Source organism: Saccoglossus kowalevskii, chromosome 20 (assembly GCF_978046115.1).
Source record: "Saccoglossus kowalevskii chromosome 20, keSacKowa6.1, whole genome shotgun sequence".
Classification (NCBI taxonomy): domain Eukaryota; kingdom Metazoa; phylum Hemichordata; class Enteropneusta; family Harrimaniidae; genus Saccoglossus; species Saccoglossus kowalevskii.
Window position 1 is genome coordinate 6,338,419 of NC_140660.1, and position 22,200 is coordinate 6,360,618.

At 33.7% G+C, this 22,200-nt stretch overlaps 2 protein-coding genes across 2 annotated transcripts in view; one reads left to right on the forward strand and one right to left on the reverse strand.

Annotated features, from left to right (window-relative positions):
• The window catches only part of LOC144349692 (death-associated protein kinase 1-like), an 85,581-nt gene that overhangs the window by 13,504 nt on the left and 49,877 nt on the right, over positions 1-22,200 (forward strand). The window contains exon 3 of the mRNA XM_085494579.1: positions 21,654-21,752. Coding sequence (XP_085350705.1) covers positions 21,654-21,752 — 99 coding nt within the window. The remainder of the gene's footprint in view (positions 1-21,653; positions 21,753-22,200) is intronic.
• On the reverse strand, positions 13,599-18,254 carry LOC146729956 (uncharacterized). The gene is made up of 3 exons (XM_085494315.1): positions 17,646-18,254; positions 15,672-15,834; positions 13,599-13,922 (listed from the first exon to the last, which is right to left on the reverse strand). Exons 1-2 carry the CDS (start codon positions 18,142-18,144, stop codon positions 15,794-15,796), a joined length of 540 nt encoding a protein of 179 aa, XP_085350441.1. The 5' UTR covers positions 18,145-18,254; the 3' UTR covers positions 13,599-13,922; positions 15,672-15,793.

A 22,200-nucleotide genomic window follows, 5' to 3' on the forward strand; every position in this document is an offset into this window, starting at 1 on the left:
CAGTGTTTATCACATATCCCAACTATTTTTTTCTCGAGTTTAAGTTTTGATTGAGTACGGCTCGTTGAGACCGCAGTCAAATCGAATGCGTTCGGGCTAAAAAATTCAAACTCGTTCTTCTCGTTTACAAGATTAAGACGGTGAGAAAAATACTTTCTCACAGAATAATGGTTAAATGTGCCATGTATAAAATAATTCGGGAACAGAAAAAACACCTGCGTAAAAATCAGAAAAATTGTTTTTTTGCTTATCGGAGACACTTGATTACGGGCAGTGCTTTCCACAAATTTCCCCGGAAATTCCACAGTGTGCTCTCGTAATCGCCGATTTAGTATTTTTCACAAGGCTTGCTATTTGGGCTTTAAATATTAAACAATTACTGTCCAGTTTGCGCGAACTTGTCCCTCTATACTCAGGCTTTCGAAAAATATACGCTAAATTACAGTTCTTAATTAGGCAGCAAACAGAAAGTGAATAATTTATTCAGAAACGTCATCAAGCCCTTCTCACTATGGGCTATTATGTATATATATTGAAAACGTCTGTGTCCAAATAAACAAATATACAATAAGTTGAGAAACCATTATTTGTCACAAAATTGTCATTTGATTATCTCTTTTCTCGTTATTTGTATAACTACAAAAACATAGAAAACTAAACATAGACATAACTTTCTCCACGGTATGTTTTGTCGCATTCGTGGAGAGCATTTAATCACGAAAAAAAGAAAAATTAACTACGAATACTACTCCCTTTGTACATCTCGCACTATCTAGCGTTATATATGATGCAATAATAATGGATATCGCGTTATTATATTACAGTCGCGTTAGTTCGTTCGGCTGTTTATTGCATTAGATAGTTAAGCTCCAAAACAAACATGGCACGCATCTGACTAGAGGGAGAGTAGCCTGACGAGGTTGCGTGCGTTGCGCCGTCCAAGGTGCTCCAAGCCCAACACATCCAACACAGTGAGGTCTGGTTCCGTTCGGCCTACTCACGCAAACATGATAAGCTAGAAGAGAAAGGCGCGTTGCTAGTCTGCTCTATAGTAGTCTGATGAAATATATTCACTTGATGTCGATGTTGGTTGAAAACCATTCTGTGCTATAAGGTCTATGCAATTTTACAACCACACAATTAATCTCTGTTAACTGGTGTATCATTGTATCCAGCCCCTATTGGCCAGTATTATTTATTTTCTACGAGTGGGTCTAATGAGATGGACAATACACCTATAATTATTTTTCGTCACTTCGATAGTTTTACACCACATAATCGATTCAGGTTGAAACATTCATACATGTAAGTCTTCCATTCACTTGTGTTTTATTTTTGTAACATCCCCAGTGATAATTATTAACATAATGGCTATGAATTTAAAAACAAATACGGACGAGTAGTTTTTTCCTCATTCTATGAAACTAAAGTCAGTATCTACTGAGAATATGCATAATAACCTGGCTGTAAAGATAATACGATACACGTATATTCTCGGTCTAATTGATAACGGGCATACTCGTTCGATTAAAAACTCGCCTCTAACAACGCGTCAATTACAAGTTCTGTTGTTTCCGAAGCCGAAACTGAGCTCGACCTTAGAATCACGCTTCAATGTTGTTCTAGGACTGTTGTTACATGACTCGTGTTTACGAGCGATCTGACTGACGAAAATTATGTCGACCAATTCCGTACAAACGTGAATATTATTACTATTCATATCATTAGAAACCACTCTTTGTTACGTTATTTTGCGTGTATACGTAAATACAAAATGACTTATAGTTCAACTACCTCCCCTACTGTATTTTTCTAACCTGCGAAAACAGCAACAAACTAATTTAGGAAGTAGTTTGGAAATATTTAAATAGTCAAAAATAAATTTCTTTTTCATTGCTCTAATTATAACGGTCATTCCCCTTTAAGTTATACAGCTTTCACGTTTGTATGGAGCATGGAAGAGAATAATTAACTATTCTTAAAAAGTAACCGACAACGACGCATGTTTTGCCGGTATTATTTCTTTTTCCAATATGTAGTTGAAGACATTCGTACAAACATATGTACAAATCCAGGCGAAAAGTAACGTGCACACATTACAGGTACACCTGTATCTGTAATGCCCTTTATCGTATACTTCGCATTGCCCGGCCTCGTCAATGCTATGGGAAGTGCGCCCTCATATCGGGGAAATAATTTCACGTATCACGCCCAATGCGCTCAATTTTCATCAATCAAAACAAAACGCGTCATTGTAAATTACGCCGTTGTAAAATTGTAATTACACCAATAAGGTATATGATAAAATCTTTATGAACTGGATACGCTTGTGTTGCCCTCAGTCGTACGGCTCCTGTTCTCCCACCGCACGTACAAGCTCCTGTACTCCCACCGCACGACCTCGGGCCGCAAAAGCCGTATCCAGTACATAAAGATTTTTATATTCATTTAGTTGTACCAGAGCTAACGTAACCGTAGTTATACATGTTTCAGGGCTTGCGAATGATATCGTGGATAACTGGTCGGCACCATCGTTACCATGTTGATATAAAAAAGTCAGAGGTTAGCAAAGTAACGTTCAGTTCGAGTCAATAATCCACTAGCGTAATGGTATATTGTTCCCAAACTCAGATTAGATTACAACCGAAAGCTAGACATTACGTAATACCGATCGACCATTGAGAAAGCGCCGTTGTAGCGCAAGAGATAATAAACAAGACAACGGTTTTACTATTTTTACATAATGTAAATGAACTTGTTTATTGTGACTTGGAGTCAATTCGAAAGTTATTCCAGCGGTTTTGTTCCCTGAAATCAGCCACAAAATGTACATTCACCATGAGGGTTGACATTCCGAAGCTAAATTATTTGTTTTCAAGGCATCGCGCAATTACCTTGCTCATTGACCAATAGGTGAAAATATACTCCTAAATTAGTATAATAAATACTAAACGACTTTCATTTCAGCAATGTACAATATTTTCGCCTTCACAGAATTGTGAAAGACTCGGTAATTAAATGTTTGACATTGTATCTTCCGTCGTGATCGGCTGTATACAACAAGAACCATTAGACGTAGTGGACGGATACTGTTAGCCACCCATAAACATGTTGTCGAAAAAAACTGATATGAAATTTAAGTTTAGAAATCCTGTGGGTACAGGGTTCGTGGCTAATGACGGCCAAGTGGATATCTAATATTTTCTCTTTTTTAACATTTAGGTCTTTGGCGTAATATTATTTGATGAAAGAAGTGAATAGCAGAAATTTTCATTTCGGACGTTTCATTTTATTGAATCGCTAGGGGGCCTTATCGGTTATTTGTACATTTTCAGTCGAAGACGAGTCCAACAACGCACAAACTACAATATGAGCAGTCATTTCCGTTTTGACGCCCACTTTTTAATATAGATTAACACGTGTTCGTTTGGTACATGACGTCATATTCTAGAACTAAAGCTTTGCTAATAATTAAACTGAAGATCGAAAAAAAGGTTGACGATGAGTATATCAGTGTTCTAGTCAAACAGGGGACTTCCCACGGCGAGATCAACAGTCGGTTGGCCGCTCAATATCCGGACACTGGGGACATTTCTGAAAGAACTGTGCGACGATTCAGAATTGATATACACCCTTTAATAACTTTAAAGGGCGATGGTCACCAGGCGGCGTCCTGCTCGATATGCGACTCATAGCGACATATACAACGCGTGTAAAATACAATGTTTGTTTACAGTATTTGAAATTAGAACATGCGCTGAACCACGAACGCCGCTTTTTGAAGTCGATCGCATTGTTAATGAGGCCGTTTGTGAACAAAATTACGAGACTAAAACATTATATGATCCGACGAAAACCCCAAAATATTTTATCACTCAACACTTTCAAGCAAGTGCAATTTCGAAAATAAGAAAACTCTTTTGAATAATAATGACAGTGAACAAAGATTCTACAAATAGTGTGACTGGAATATAGCCACGTGATGACAAAACGAACGTTTGATTAATGAACGATTAATGTGCAGCGTGGGAACGGTGGCAGTGATATCTGATTATGCAAAATATAAAACGTACCAGAAACTCAGACGTCCCTCAACATTATTCTGTCTCTTATTTTCCAAACTAAATTTTGTTACAAATAATGACAAATATTACTGTTCTATAGTGTATATTGCAGGTCACAAACGAGATCATCATGTAGACGAAGCGTGGGACAATACATGACTGGCAACATTGTTAATTTCACTTGCATTTGATTTATAATTATTGCCGTTGGGCCCGTGGCCGCAGACCCGATATGAAAATAACTGACAGTATCCCAGAGCGCGTCAATAAAATGAACAGTCTCCATTTGAAAATAAGATTTTAATTTTCATTGTTCATTTCAAAATCCCATTTTTGAAAGGAAGATGTTGCCATCACAGGCATAAATTTAGGGACTACAACTAAACTTTAAATTTGGATTGCCTATCGCCGATCCATCAATTGAATTTACGCCAAAACCAAAATGTTAGAAATTAACTTGGCCGTCAATAGCGGCGGGCAGTACAGGTTTAACTCTTAAATAGGCGAAACATTTCCTTATATTCCGCTAAATAATATAATTGATTATTCCACATTATTCGCCGGACTGTGATAATAAAGAAAGCTGATAACGTAATACAAAATGCAACACAGTTTGATTCGTATATCGTATAAAGGCTTGCACATCGTGAACAGGCTTGTCAATTTCCACTTGCCGTCAAATATTGCACTCATCAGATAATGTCGACATTCTACGATCTACCGATTGCTGTAATCGATAATTCTGTATCTAAAGTCCGGCTACGCAGTCATTAGTTACGAGAAAACCTGCCTAGAATGATTTATTAACCGGTGATCCAATCGATTATTTCAACTTAACTGCAAATTGATAGTCAAGGTATTGTGTAAGATTCAGGGAGGGACAGAATTCCTCAAGGCCCACTCATAACCTGAAAACTAACCCTTAACCTCCAGCCTTCAATATAAATAAATATGCCCCTCGAAATAACTATACATGTTCCGAAGAGGGACATACTGTATACAATTGAAATGAGGAGGGGCGATGGAGGGGCTTTTTTGTAACCATATAGCCATACCCTACCACGCATATTAATCATTAACGCATACTGATATTTTTGATGATATCTTTCAATAAATAGCTGAACTCATATTTTCAATGTTTATTAATGACAGCTGTAGTGATACTCGTTATCATGTGTACTGATGACACTTTGGGTAATATTTGTGTTTAAGATGACAAAGTTCCGATGAGTTATACATTCCCCTTATTACTATTTTAAAAATAAATTTAATATTTAGTGTATTCCCCAATACATTAAATATACTAATGTTAAACCGGTGCAAAAGTCGGGGGATTTGTACATTGGCAAATAAATATGCGACCTATATCACTCTATTCAGTCTATTCGATATTTCGTGTCTGCTTGCCTATGTTAAAGCTGAATAACGATGGCCATAATAGGGTTCTTGCTGTCAGGTCCACGACTATAAATTTAGTTTTGTTACCTTGATCGTATCAGTAACAAAGTCAATGCTGGGAACCAATATGAGTCAATCTACTTCATTTTCAGTAAAGCGTTAAATTCACTTCTTATGTACGTGACAGTATATGGAGTCTCTTCACAAATGAATGTATGTAGAACACATGATATCATTCAATACAATAAACTCACGAACACGCACAATAAACATAACAAATAGCAATTTTCATGCAAGATTGAACGAAAGCGACATTCGAGACGAAACACTAATTCTCAGTGAAAAACGTTTAATTCGCTAATGAGAAATTGCTAAAATTATATCCGTAGACATGAAGATTATTCAGAAAACACTTCAGTGCCAATGCTGTATGAACGGAGCAATATCCTTGTTGAAATAAAAATTTGCTCAACGAGTTTCAGTCCCGACGGTATTATCATTTCGTTTTGCAGAGTATCCAAATATTTCTATCGATTCATAATCTTATCGGTACAAGGACTAGTGATCCTAAGTCCCAAAACACGCCACACTATAACACTTGCACTTCCACAGTAAACTCTGATTCGTCCGACCAAGTAACATGGGCCCAATGCACCGGAGTTCGCGGTCAAATTGCAACCACGCTGATTGACCATACCACCTTCCAGACAAAGTTCAGTAGGTTGAAACGTATGAAGTCTTCAGAAATTCCAAGTCTTATTGCGAATTACCTGTTAGAAACTCCCTCTGTGTACAGTTTTTTCAATGTTCGCTTTGGTCTGACTCAGACTACTATAGACGTCCGAGCTTTGGTAAATTTCGATAATTCTCTAATTTTCGACATGACTCAATTTTTGTAGATAAATATTATGTATCTGATACTATGACTTCCATCGGAATATTCATTAACTACGACATGTATTCCCGCTCTGAACCGCGTTTTGAAATAATTTCCGAAAAAACATGACTATCTCACATGTTGTTGGGACGACATATTAATGATATGCAAATGAGTGGGAGTTAACCACAGGATTTTCGCTTACTAAACACAGTTTTTTTTTTTTCTAAAATGCACTAACCATTTTAAATTTAGTCTATTTTAAAGAGAATTCGTAAAGTTTCCGGGAATTTTTCATTACGAAAACGATCAAGTGTGTAAATACTTTTTTGACGGTCTTCATCTCACTTTATAGGTTTCAGCTCAGTATGTCAAATAAAATCAGTTGTCCCCAAAGTTTGTATTTTTGAGCGATGCATATCAATGGCTTAACACGTGTTATCATATACCAAGTATTGCCCGGTCCCGTAACGCTATGGAAAGTGCGCCCTCACAACAAGGACAACAATAATTTCCCGTATCACGGTTTTCATAAATCAACACTGAACGAGTCATCCAAATCACGTCTTTTATTTGAGGTCACGCCGTGATACAATTGTAATTACACCTATAAGGACTGCGTACGGCTTTTGCAACCCCAGGTCACACAACGTTAGCACCCATGTTTCTGATGCAGTCTTTAAAGATTATTATCAGACATTGCAATAACTAACTATGCAGATTATCTGAAAATATTAAATGTTTTCAAATCCATATTCATACCCTGGAATATGCATTGAAAGCTGGTTTTGAATTTCAAGAAAGAAAATAAATACATTGTACAAACATTCACCAAAAAAACATATGGCTAGACATTTTAACCAATCAGAATCAGGAATTTTCAGCTGATTATTAGCCGTAATTCACTCTTTGGAAGACACAAGAATCTTATACATTACTAATTAGTGAAGACAAAATTTCACTAACTTTTTAGCAACAACGTTTATTACCACCATAATAACCATGGTAACAACATGCATTTAGACATCAATTTTTCTCCGGATAGTCCCATGCTGGGGATAGTTCGAAAAATACTGACTCAAACCCGGTTCTGTTTTCATTTCTATACTGAGTACTTGACCTTCAGCTTCTTTCTTTCACTGTTTTTTGGAAAGCAAGATACATGGGGTGTGGACTCCCCAGTAGAGTAGTCTGAGGTTCACATGAAAAACTCATCATTGACGGTCATATTCGCTTCGTCCGGTCAAGTCTTATACAACCCTGTGTACATGCGGATATGCGAAATGCAGTTTGTGCATGTGTATTCCTCAACCAGGGATGTACGCTCCTTGGGATATAATGTGCCCTATCATATTTGATTTGATCACTGGCTGAACCATATTCGCCAGCCAATGTTCGTTTATTTCCTAATTGCCTCAACACTGCAATTTGGCAGATCGTATATAGCCATCGTATATTTGATTGCGCCCTATCTGGTAGACTGGCAAAGTCGGGACTTCTTTTTTTGTTTTACAAAAAGAAATAATTAATTGTTCTTTTAGCCCTTTTAGCGTGATCGCGAAAACTAACCTGACCGCTAAAGAAATCCCGACTGGACGCATCTGCGGGCATTTGACTATTAATTATTCATGATGTCATTGATTATTCATGAGTGGGTGTGTGAAAGTAAACATGACCTTTTAATTGTTGATTCGATTCGATCGCAGAGATGGATACTTTAACTTTCTATCCATGTTTACTGAAAACAAGTCGATTTAAATGTCCAATGTATATAAGTAGTCTTTCAAAGTCGCCGGGACCTCAGAAGTGAAAGGTCACGTACATTTAATAACATAGATACGATATGACGTACTAGCTGCATTAATTAGCATAATCACCGGAGTGATTCCGCTCTGGTTTTCACTCCAACGCAGGGGGTCGCCTGCAAATGCGTCCAGTCGGGATTTCTTTCGCAGTAGCGCTAGTTTTCGCGATCACGTTAAAAAGGCTAAATTGACAATTAATTATATTATATATTTTTTGTAAAACAAAAAAAAAAGTTCCTACTTTGCCAGTTTACCTATTTTTTTTATGCATTGTCCAGTAACATTTTCCGTTATGACTGCATCACGGACAAATATTGTGCAGTAGAAGTTTATCTTCCCAGTCAGAGATTGAGCTGAAATTTTACAATCTGTTACTTGAGGGCTAACAATCCAAGTAATTAGATCAATTCAATTTACTACACTAAAGAAACACAGCTATGAAATACGGCCACCGTGAAACGCGTGGTAATATTCGTGTGCATGATGCAAGCTATATGCTCTCAATACGGAAACGTATATTGTAAGCCTTTACACGTTTGAAATCATAACAACTGTATTTATTACGATATGTCTCTGGACTAAGAGAACTGATAAGTCTTTACGATTTTTATATTTCGTCCGTACTTGAGATGACGACGGAACGAACGCATGGAATCGTCTGTAGTTTTTTATTCAGTACAAGGCTACATGTCGAAGAAAATCGGCAAGCAAAATTTCCGACATTATTGCAAGTCATGTTACAGGATACAGATTATTAAAAATTTGTCAATACAAAACTAATTTTAAAAAAGTTATATAATAAGAAAAGCATATGAAGTTGCTATATTATTACCCCGGTCATAATCTTTTAATAATAATTTACTAAATCCTGGTTATATAGCAAACAGCGCTAGCCGTAAAGTTGAATCATGATCACGCACTTACACGTCGCTTAATTTAAACCACGAAATGTACAATGAAATTGCAAATATTTACAAAGCACGATTTGGTAGAATAATAAATATTAAAAGCGGAATGTTATGTAGACAAAATTGTAACCACTGGCAGTGGAAATATTTGGTAATCGCCAATGAACGACTCACAAATAAAACATATTTTTATTATTTTCATCTTTTGAAAAAATAATATTTTTTTAAATTTAATTTTCAAGTGTTTTAGCCAATTTCATTACTAAACTCGGGTTAATATTCAGCTTCCATTAAAATAGGTTCCTTCGCTTTGGTTCTTAAAATACCGATAGGGGCGCTCTTTTGAAATGCTATTTTAAGACAGAGTTGCCTGCTAATAAATCAAAATAAAAATGTCATGAAAATTATTGAATATTTTGGGCAAGTGCGACAGGTTCTATTGTCTTTGGTCTAGTTGTGGTAATATATTTTTAGAGAGTTATAATTTTTACTTGCATGCAATACATTGCACAAAATCTTGATCAACAAAAACGTTGAGGAGGGGCAAATTTCCAATCTCACAGTGGGAGGGGGTTTATAACTGAACCAAGTCAAAATGTACAAAGTAGCAAGTTGAATACTCTCTCCTTCTGTGTGCTCATGTCAAATGCATCTATAGAGCAGAAATATGTTTCCACTTCTCTATTCAAGCAGTGTGTTAGGTTTTTTTTTATTATAGGGTTATTTAGTTGGACTTTCAATTAATTTTATTGGGAAGTTTGTTTTAAAGATTTTTACTGTTTTTGGCTGCAAGCTGTCTATCTGTAGAAATCTTGAGACTGGTGTAATCTCAGTTGAATAAGAAAGGTTGAATAAAAAAAGCTGCCAGTCACTTAAGCCTAAACTGTCAAGTCTCCATTCTGGACACTTTCACCAAAATCAACCAAAACTTGTTAATATACAAGATAGATGCATGTTTTTTTCCACTGCGATATGGAAATAACAAAACATAAATTAGAATGAAAGAATGAGTGAAAATCCAATACAATAAGTTTCCTTGCAGCCAAAAACTCCAAACAAGTCCTTAAAACAATTTTCCCAATGAAATTAATTTTAAAGTTGAAAACGCCCCCAATGGGTCAATTGTTTATCCCATAATCCTTTGCCAAGTCCTATATGGTGGAAACACAATTCTGCATCAGATATTTTACATCAGTTCTTGGCTCTTTGTATTTGTATATATACAGGGTTTTCTGTATGTTTTGTGAAATGTTTTTGTTGTAAGGATATTCTTCTGACCAATGATTGTTTGGGTATTTCTCATTATCTATTCATTAATGTGTCACAATGTGAGGGCGGTCATGAGTAAAAAAATGTTGCACACGATTTATACTGGAAAATAGTAAGGTGTTTAGTCTCCTTGTCTGGAAATTGCAAAACCATTACTGAGGGAAGGTGTGTGTTTTTGTGGGGGGGGGCAGCATTGTTCTTGTTATCATTCGAGAAAAGATTTTAATTTTCATAGGAGTTTTAAATCATCATGGCTCATTATTATTTTCCAAGTAGACATAGATTATGATGAAGAATTCTTTCAAGAAATTCACGCAGATCTTTTCAAAATTCTAATCAATTGATCTTTGTCTCAAGGACACCACTCAAACATTTTATGAAAATGTGTCCATACCTTTACCAGTAGTTATTTTGCTTACAAACAAACAAACAAAATATATTGATGTGTTTTTCAATAGGATGCACGTTTTAAAATGATGCGTGTATTAAAATGTATACATTTTAAAAAGCATGAGTGTAATTTAAAATCAGAATATGACCCATTTTAAAATACACTGTATTTTAAAATGGGTCATATTCTGAAATGGTGTGCATGCTTTATAATGAGGTGTGTTTTTAATTGACATGTGTAATTTTAAATTTGTTTAAAAACAATGTTGACGAAAGCGTTATCACTAATTGAAAAATTAGTATGCAAAAAAGTACACATTAACCCATCCAAACCTGTGGGGGGGAGGCGCTATATTTGAATGATTTTATTTGTTCTCATGTGTATTAACCTTTTGAATGTAACATATCCGACGAATGTCATATTCATATGGACATTGCAAATGTTATGGCATTGTGGTAGATATCCTGAAAACAGTTACTGTAAAATACTTGAATTAGCTGGAATTAATTTTTCGCTGACAAGACTTTTTGGGTGATTTTTGACAAGTTTTATGTAAAATATAGGAAAAAAGGTATATTCGCAAAATTTGATTTTCACTGAATCATTTCTTCAGCGAAATTAGCGAAGATGTATTCCAAGCGAAAGTAAAGTATTGTACAGTATCTTAAATCCCACACCTTTTGTAAACCTAAACTCTCATTGTATAGACCATACCTTGCACCTTGGTTATTTCTTTGGCAAAGATGCAATGTTTAGAGTTGAGAAGTCTTCATAAAATGAGATATTAGGAAATTAGCTAATATGTAGAAATAATGCTATTAATATGCAGGGATTTCAACCTTAAATTAATCAGGTATTTAGATCACCTCAGATCACATCAGCATCAACTTGAAGTTTCATTGAGATCTTTTGGGTTTTTTTTCATGGAACAGCATAAAATTTGCAACGAAATAGATAATTAATATTTTCACCATTGTAAGTAGAATCTCGTAAACTGTCATGACGTCATATCTATACATGTTAAAATTGATTTTCAATATATGACAAAAAACAAATATTATTTGAAGAAGAACGGACAGATATTTATTAAACAAAACTCATTCTCATTAGTGAAAGTAAATATAATAATCTAAAGTTATATGAAGTAATAGATGAAAGAAATACAGTATAAAAAATATAAAACTCATTTATAGCATTAATTATTGGCTCTCTTTTTAAGTTCAAATTTTAAGATTTAATGCTAAATTGTTTTGCTTTTTATTGCACCTAAAAAAAATCACAAAAAGTTTTCAAATCAAACCAATATTAAATGTATTAAAGTACAAAAAACATAGTTAAACTATTAAATACTTTGCCCATGAATGCTGGTAAATTATAGGAGAAAGTATGTGATGTGTTAATGAAACAGACCATGAAACTGAAGCTGTAACTGAAATATGAAAACTTTAGAATGAATCACAGACAACAAAATGAACAATAGTTTACAACTTTGAGATTGATCTTCAAAAATGATCAATGGATTATCAAGTTTTAAAAATGTCAATGCATGACATGACAAGATTCAGTTGAGAAATTGCAAAAATTTAGATGAATCTTTAGCACTAAAATTGTCTTCATATTATCTTGAAATGAATGTATATGTGACATGATGATTTATGCATGGAATATGAATAATATTGATTGTATGATTGCACCGATACTGTGCAAACAGGAACTAACAATGGTAATAAACAAGAACAATGAGATGATCAGTAATTATTTATGAATTGATTATTCATTTTGTTTTCTCAGTTTATATAACATGAACTGTATTACTCTCATGGTTCCTTATAGAATACAACACGAATCGTATGAACATTACAACAATAAGTTTCAGCAAAATTTGGTGGTTAAATTACTGGTAGAAAAATTATCTTTACTTTATTTGAACTTTTAAAATAATCAGTATTGAAAGGTGTTGGTTTCATGTTTCTACTTAAATACAGAAATTTGTTACATTCTTCAATTACAAACTAAAAAAATATCCAAAACTCCAGCGTGAAAGCAAGCAAAGTAGTCAAGCCTAACAAAGACAAAAATCGATGGTTTTAAAACTTTCCTCATTCTTGTCAGGTCACAGAATAAACCTTCCCATGATGCAATGCCGAAATATAGCTCTTGCAATCATACCATTACCTGCAACAAACCGATATGTGAATTGTAAATTGTGTGGGAGAAAACAAGAACAGTTGATGAAAGCTGTGACAGAGAAATTTTGTGCATATCAATGCAATTTAGTGAATACATTTTCCATGCACAAATTATCTGATAGATTTCTCTAGACAAGGTCCATACATATCCAGCAACAAATTGATCAGCCTAGAAGTTTTCAAGAATAAATAGAAAATAGTCATGTGCGTATTAAATCATTAAAATTTTGTCAAACAAAATTGTTGTGTAAGAGCAAGAACAGTCGAAATAGCTCTGCTGTCTTTGTAGACTATTTTAATATATTCTTCAAAACAAAGTTGTACGATGAACTATTAACTATTTGCCATGTTCCCACAGTATATGTCAAACAATACCATATCACAACCATGGCAGCTTATTTGGTTGTTCTCAAACAATTACAATTGTTATCTTGTTACAAATATCATGGATGTAAATTAATGAACCTTACATACTAAGTATCAAAGCATTTGAACTGGTATTCAATAAGATGTCAAAAATAGCCTTTTTTTACAAAAAAATACATTAAAATAAGAGAATTGAGAATATTGTCATAAAATGAACAGATTGGACAGAGGTCAATTCAAGGTGTCTACATATAAAATATCAAGCACAAATAGAGTGGTTGACAGATGCCTGATGAACAATTACCTATATGAACAGCTCCACTCTGTCATATTTGATAACCAGTCAGCCATTTTTATTTAGATCATGAATCCAGCAGAATCAAGTTTGAATGAGATTGGAAACATGTACATGTATGTGATGAGTTACAGAAATTAATGTGTGTGTGGATTTAGTAAATTTGTTTTTTATATTATACATCATGCCTGGTAAACTTTTCTGCACATAATCCTGGTTGACTAATACAGAAATTCTTGTCAGTTCTCAGAATTTTTAAGTTATCCTGCTGATATAAGTGACAGAGTAAATCCTCCTTGGAAATCAAAATAAATAGCTCTTCTGATCACTGCATTGTGTTTATCCGAGCCATGACCAACTCTATAAGAACACAATATAAAGATGCAGTTAGTCACTGAACTGAAGAAATCTGTCATATATACCAATAAAATACCACAATCATGAATGTATATGAGTCAAGCCATGGAAGTATCTAATGGTCAAAATATTAAAGAGGACTATTTTCGCTTTCTATAGAGGCCATGCATGATTATTTTAGGGCCCTTTAAGTTGTCCGAAATGTCATTTGAATATGATCTTTGAGCCCTATGAATTGATTGAGCATTGGCAATGTGAAAATTACGGCAGTGTAAAAATATTCACTCAATATTTGGAGCTATTGAGAACCTGGGTGACTGAAAAACACACAAGGTAAATTCACTATTTGTACAGAGGTGTAGGGTAATAGTTCACCTGCTTGGAAGTGCTTTAATTATTAATATCAAATATATAGATTTTTCTTTGAGACAAAAAATAAGCTTAGAAAGAACTCCTGTGTGCTGAGAGTATTGGAGACACACTAAAAATTAATTCAAAATGACTTGTACTTGAGATATTAATGGAAAAGCTGAAAACTAATTATGCAAATCAAGTAAATAATATGAACAGACTTTAGTGTAAAACTGATAAGGTCTGTGCAATGTAACAGACCATCTGTGTACCAAGTTTCATTGAAATGTGATTAGAACCAAGAAAATATACTATATTATGCTAATCAGGGAATTAATATCAACAGATTTTAACCTAAAACTAATCAGGTTTGTACATTGTTTTAGAGCACCTATATACTAAGTTTCATTGAAATGGAATAATTAGTACTTATTAGTACTAGATGTCAGTGTGAAAGTTTAAAATTATTCAAATTAGGTAATTGAAATGTACAGATTTTAATCCAAAACTAATCAGGTCTGTCTATTGTCCTAGAGCATGAATGTACCAACTTTCATGAGATGTGATGTTTAGTACTTGAGACATCAGTGGAAAAGCTTGAAATTAACTAATTATGCAAATTAGGTGATTAATATGCAAAAATATTTCCCCCAAAACAATCAGATCTCTGAATAGTCCTTGCTTATATATGTACCAAGTTTTATTGAAATTTAATGACCACTACTTGAAATATCAGAAGCTGAAAATTAATTATGCAAATTTGGTAATTAATGTACTGATATTACTCTATCAGGTCTGTGCAGTGTCCTATAAACATCTATGTACCAAGTTTCATTGAAATGTGGTGATTAATACTTGAGATATAAGTGGAAAAGCCGAAAATTTACTAATCATTATGCAAATTAGGTAACTAATATGCAATGATTTTTACCCAAAACTGATCAAATCTGCACATTAGTTCAGAGCATCTATGTACCTAGTTGCATCAAAATCCAATGATTGCCTGTTTAGATATCAGTGGAACAGTCATGGGATAGCTAAAAAATTAGCTAATTATTATGCAAATTAGCTAATTAATAAGCATGGCTTTCTATCAAAACCTAATAAAATCTGTGCATTGGCCCAGAGCATCTATTCATCGAAAACTGATGTATGGATCTTGAGATATCAGTGGAACAGACGGACACACACACATACAGACATACTAACTGCAAAGACTCTCATCACACATGGGAGTCAATGACAAAAAACCTCCATTAAGATATTAACACACTCTGGTCAAAATCAAAAGTGTAATGGACATGATGTAGATCAGCTGATAAGTCTGTCCTTGGGGTAAGAATTTTAATATGAAACACGCACTCTACACATATATTTTTTAAAAGAGATAGACCAACTTACAGTATACTTAGTTCTCTTCTTCACATGATTTGTTTGTAACTCTTATGCACATGTTCTTTCCTGGAGTGTGCTGGTAATTATGTACACTAGTGGATGTGAATCATGATATCGTGGGGCAGCTGTCATTGGAATAACATTCGTTTGAGTGTAATGTTACATATGTCTGTAAATATGAAATATAAAAAAAATCTATTAAATTAATATAATATTTTATATTATATTATTAATTTGATTGAGCGGGTAAAATAATTAAAATACTGATATATTTAGGACTACTTTCAGTGATTTTTTTTACCTATAAATCAATGTATTTTGATTACCAAAGATGAAATAAACTATAAATTTATGTAAATATTTAAATAAATGTAGATTCAAATTTGATTGGTTGTAAGTGGCTGTAGCCGTTCTCATTTGTACCAACCAAACTCTAAACATAAAACTGATTGCTGATTCAATGACGCTCAGATCATTTCAAAAATACATTCATCTTGAGTAGTAATATCAAAATCACTGCGATTGGTTGCACACTTTTCAACAACAATTTTTAAATTTTATTAAATGTTTTATTTTTTTTATTAATCAAATGAGTGTATGTAAGCCGATAATCTTTTTCATGGCTGAATATAAATTTTATTACTAGTGGGTGTACAAAATACTGGATGGGTTGGTCTTTTTGGTAATGGGGTAAAATATACTTAGGATATACTATGTTCTTAAAACTGTGTTAGAAGTGTTTCTATGGTCAAAATAAATAATATTTTAGTGAATCAGTTTTCATTTATGTGTGTTTCTATTGGTAAATGTGCTTCTAATAGAGAAAATACAGTTCATATTTTAAGTGAGAAAAAAATATATCTTGACTTATTTTTCTGTCATTCACTAAATAGAGTAAAAGTAAATGAAAAAATAGTAATAAATGCAATTTTGTTTTTAAAAAAATATGGGTAGTTAGTGTTCACAGAAACATTTGGCCAAATAAATTGTGTGATTCCGATAACATATAATTAAAATAAATTGGGTAAGTCAGAGGTTATTTTTTATCTCCATTATACAAATATCTCGTGAATTCCTTCATTATACATCATTTAATTTGCCTGAACTTGCTGATTACTCAACATAACTCATATTTAATGATGATTTGGTCAACATTTTGTATTTTTTTCAGTTTTAAGTCTCATTGAAATCTTTGTGATTTTGCATCATTGGTTTACGTTAGTCAAAGCATAGGTAAAGATGACATTTTAGGTAGAGTAGCATAATCAGAACTGCTCATATTTTTATTTGACCTTACATTCCACACAGGATATAATAATATTAACTTCCCACATGTACACTCTACTCATATCAAATGAAAATGCATTTTCCGGTCTCTATCTTTAGTTTCATGTCTACGTGGCACAATTCCATTTTCAATATAATGTTCTCTGAACTGTCTATTGCCTTAAAAAAGGTGATGGTAATATCACAACAAATGGAAACTATATTTCTAGTTTTTATTTAAAATCATTTGCAGTTAATTTTAGTTACATCACACTGTAGTTACATATTTGTTGTTTAACCATTTCATTACAAAAATGCTTGTTCTCCATTTCGAAATAAATCAAAATTAAATTGTTAATAGTAAGACTGATATTGGGGGGAGGGGATTGAAAATCTAGCGATCAAAGACGCATTTTAAAAATTGACAGAACTTTACATTGATAGGCCTGTTTACAAAATGTTCACCACAGTTTTGATTACACATTTGAAATCATGAGGGGATGCTGCTGGATGAGTATGACTGATGTAATTTTTTTCTTTCAAGCTGTCTTATCTGTCCTTTTTTTTGAATGTGCCAAAAAATACCCTCTGTCTTGCAATATTTTTAAAAAAAATCTTCCGTCAGCCGCTAACAAAATCCCCACCCCACGCTCATGATTTCAAAAGGCCAACCCTTACTTACAACCCTTACTAAATGATAAAATAATAACTTACCAACTGCCATGAATTCCCACACATTCATTGCTTTTGAATTTCTGTCTTTTCCAAAGCTGGGTATCTTGATGTGTGTAGTCTTGTTGCTTAGCCAGGACCAGTATTTTTTTTCATTTTTGTCGGATACTAGTATTTGTAGATGATACTCATACACGCGATCATCAGTCATCCGTCTGAGGCAATGGTGATGGCTGCAACCACAGTCGTTCTCGGAATAATATGTAATGTTCAACTCTGCACTTTCAATATAGCCTGCATCTCCCTCCAGTGTTCGCAGATACAGGAAACATGTTGTGTAGGAGCTCAGTTCAGCTGGCTGGTGCGAATTTCCACCGCCTGACACATCAACGTCACTTCCTAGTTCAACATGGACGTCAGTTATTTGTACACAGGCCGGTAACTGGCAACATCGTGTCAACATCGCTGGGATTTTCCTGGGAATCTGCCAACATTTCTTGTAAATACTGGTAGTGTCTACAACGAAAAAGTCTGAATTCATGTTGTCACAGTGCGTACGAAGATGACAAGGAATTGTGATCGAGTGATGCACTGTGAAGCGTGTAACGGTAGAATACACAAATACTTGTTGAAGGCAGCCGCTATCAGACTCGCATCTAAAATTAAAACAATCAAAAATACTGTTTAAACCAAAACAATATATCACTATGTAAATACTTAGAACTTCAACTGCAATGTTTTCCATATATCCAGTCAATGAGCGTCATTGTGAAACAAACCACAGGGAAACTTTCCCTCAGCCTTTTATGACCTTTACCCGTGTTCTAGTCAAGTGCATACCATTGTCGTTAGGTAACCTTTTGCATGACGCGTCTCACATATAAAAGTTTTAGTGTACTGTAAAATCATTTATTTTCACTGACATTTAATTTCACTATTTTGATGTTATGAGCATATTCACTTTTTTTTTATTTCACGAATTTGTCATGGAAACAATGAGTTTTATTTATCAGTAAATTTAAAACCCAGTGAATAATTAATGCATTTACAGTATACAGTATACACTCATAGCAAAGTCACCAAATCCAAATTTCGTATTTAATTCACTACTTGGGCTGTTCAACTCACATGCCTCAATGGACATGATTTTCATATACAAGGAAAGAAATAATAGAGGGAAAATGTATATTTATCAAATGACGTCAAATCAAATTAAGATAATCTCACTCAACTCCATACAAGACAGATAGATTGAGTGAATTGCTGACCATGGTCAATGATCATAGAACGTCAGACCACTGTGTTATACACAGTATAGGTAAATGTATATGGCCAATTGAGTAAAACGTTTGTGCTGGATTTTTTTTAATTTTGTTAATTACCTTATTGACATAATAAAAGTCCACAAACATTACCTCGCTATGTGGCTATTATTCAGAGGTGGCAGCACGAAATTTTGCGCAGGAGGAGGGGACGAGACCTGCTCGCAATTTCTTGTGGCCTATAGGCGCATGCGGTCACGCACTTTTTCCGGGGACGGGGCGACCCCTCCCCCGTGCCGCCATCTCTGTTATTGGAGACAACGCCCTCACACACACACACACAATCAAATCCTTCTGCAAAGTTTGCGCCTTCACAAACTTTAATAGGGTAATGCATGATTTTTTTTCCGAAACAACAAACATTTTATTAAGTGATATCGCCCTCACACTCACCATTATCTTTAAAAGATACGCATCAAATACACACATATTTTAAAATAGTCAGATTTATAAATACACACATCATATATATATATAAACAATTTTAAAATACACACATCATTTTGAAACACTCGTTATATTAAAACAATTTTAAAATACACACCATTCAAAAACACTTCATTTTAAAATACACACGTCATTTTGAAACACGTGTCATATTAAAACAATTTTTAAATACACACCATTCAAAGAACACGTCATGTTAAAATACACACATTATTTTGAAACACTCGTCATATTAAAACAATTTTAAAATACACACCATTCAAAAACACTTCATTTTAAAATACACACGTCATTTTGAAACACTCGACATATTAAAACAATTTTTAAATACACACCATTCAAAGAACACGTCATTTTAAAATACAGACGTTATTTTGAAACACTCGTCATATTAAAACAATTTTAAAATACACACCATTCAAAAACACTTCATTTTAAAATACACACGTCATTTTGAAACACTCGACATATTAAAACAATTTTAAAATACACACCATTCAAAAAACACGTCATTTTAAAATACACTCGTCATATTAAAACAATTTTAAAATACTTTCCTGTTTACTGTGAGATCTTGCATTATGCGTGAAATCAAACGTAAAAAAGGACAATAGTCTTGGCATCGTAGTGACGTCAAAGTGTCACATTGGATTCTCAAAACATGAAACTATTTTTAAGATATTTCCTCATTAAATCAAGGGCATTAGACAAAAGTGTTAGATCAGTGATTACATCTGTTCAAGAGATTAGTGGAATAAGTATCAGTTACACACTGGTTTCCATGGGTAACTAGATACTAGTAAAATAATAATTAATATAATAATATACATAATAAATAGACAAAAAATGATACTGTGTCATTTTCTCGATATTGTTCACCGATTTGACACGCATTGATAGAGAAAGCTATTATTAGCTGCATACATAAAAATCGTGAGGAATATCGCCACCACCGACAAAGATCAAGAATTCTGAGACTCGTTGATATTTCACACCAGTACTATTGCTCAAAATTGTGCATATTTTTTCAATAACTTTTATCAGTGTCAAGTTACCTCATTAGAATGCATTTTGAGAAATCATTGCCTGTGTGTGCGTGTGCAGTTTGAAATGAAGCAATAAAATCAAGAAACTGATAGCACCAAACTGTTTGTCAGTTGAATTGTTTAGCGATAGACACAATTTTAGGACCTGAATATTTTTATGTAATGTTTGTTTTGAGAATTATTCAATAAAGAAATCACTGAAATGATTTCATTTAATCGTAACAGGGACATTGTTGTTTTGATGGTAGCTTGCGGATGACTGACTTCGAAGCATTTGATCCAGATCTGATGGTGCCCTCTTGGTAATATAGATGAGATATCACACAGCGCCTGTATCATTCAAAAAAATTGCGTACCAGACTTTACGTACACAACATTATTTATACTATTCAAAGAGGAAACCCGAAAACAAAATAAACAAACTTTCATTTTTTAGCGTTGAACGGTTTTACGTGATGGTTTCAACAAATCCTTATCAAATACAGAAATAAACTAAATTTCTCATGCACATACCAGCAACTTTTCCTGATTGAGCCTAGACTACGTATTTTAATACTTTGAGTTTGAGCAAAACACAACACCATTACATGTACAAATTAGAGTTAAAACATGTCAAACATGTCACCGAAGCTTGCTGTGTTACTGCCTTTTTTTTCTGCCTGCAATGTTACTAATAACTTATTTCAGCCAAGAATGCTGGACGCTCCGCACTGATTTTAAAAATACGTGTTCACAAATCATGATTTCTTTCATAATTGTTTTCATTGCTTGGGAAGCGGATAAACACAGTATCACATTGATGACCATATAATATGATATTTATGAAATCTTTAGGGTATTTTATATTGTTATGTCAGACTTACAAAATAATACAAAGTTAAAGCTACTACCAAACACTCAATGCAAAAGTCCTGCAAAAACTCAATGCAAGGCAAAATTTATTAGAAATGTGAATTGAACTGCAAATATATGCTTGAGTTATGCGTAGTTGCCTAGATAAAGATATTACATGATGAGGATTGATTATTGAATTATCACAACTACATCCATAGGAGAACACGGATATGACAGTTGGTCATATGATAATACATAATATGGAATATTTAAAGTGGATTTTATTTTGCTTGTATTTTGAACAAAGAATGTAAGGTCACCAACCAGGGTAATTCAAAATATTACTCATCATTGCCAAACCATGTGACATATATACACATATATTCTATTCTTATTTACAGAGTAAGAGTACTGCATTGATGTATGCTGCATGCGACAACCAGTGTTCTGCCATCTCACTATTACTGAAACACAACGCTGACATAAACCACCAGAACAAGGTTTGTAAATTATTGTGATAAATCTGATCAATGCCAATGACAGTCGACTTATATTAGATGAATTGTAATTATTTAAGACGTCATCAAATTATGATAGAAATTATTTTTATCAGTAAACACAATCAATCTCTAAAATGAAACTTCTGTTAAAGATGTACATTGTATGTCATGTGAGGGCGCTTTGTTGTTAATCTTTGTAAACATTGTTTACCCTAATATAAAATGTTTTGGATTTGTTTAGCGAAAGCTTGTTACCATGACGACATGACATCGATTCCACAAACTATTATAGTTTGTTAGTAACTCTTCATCTAATATTCAACGATTGTCAATGTCATTGGGACTCATCTTTCTTTGTGACGTAAATGTGTTCAGTGTATGTGTATTTTGTTAAGGTAGAAGCCTACTCATAAATTAAAAAAAATAGAATTTATTCATTTTGCAATAA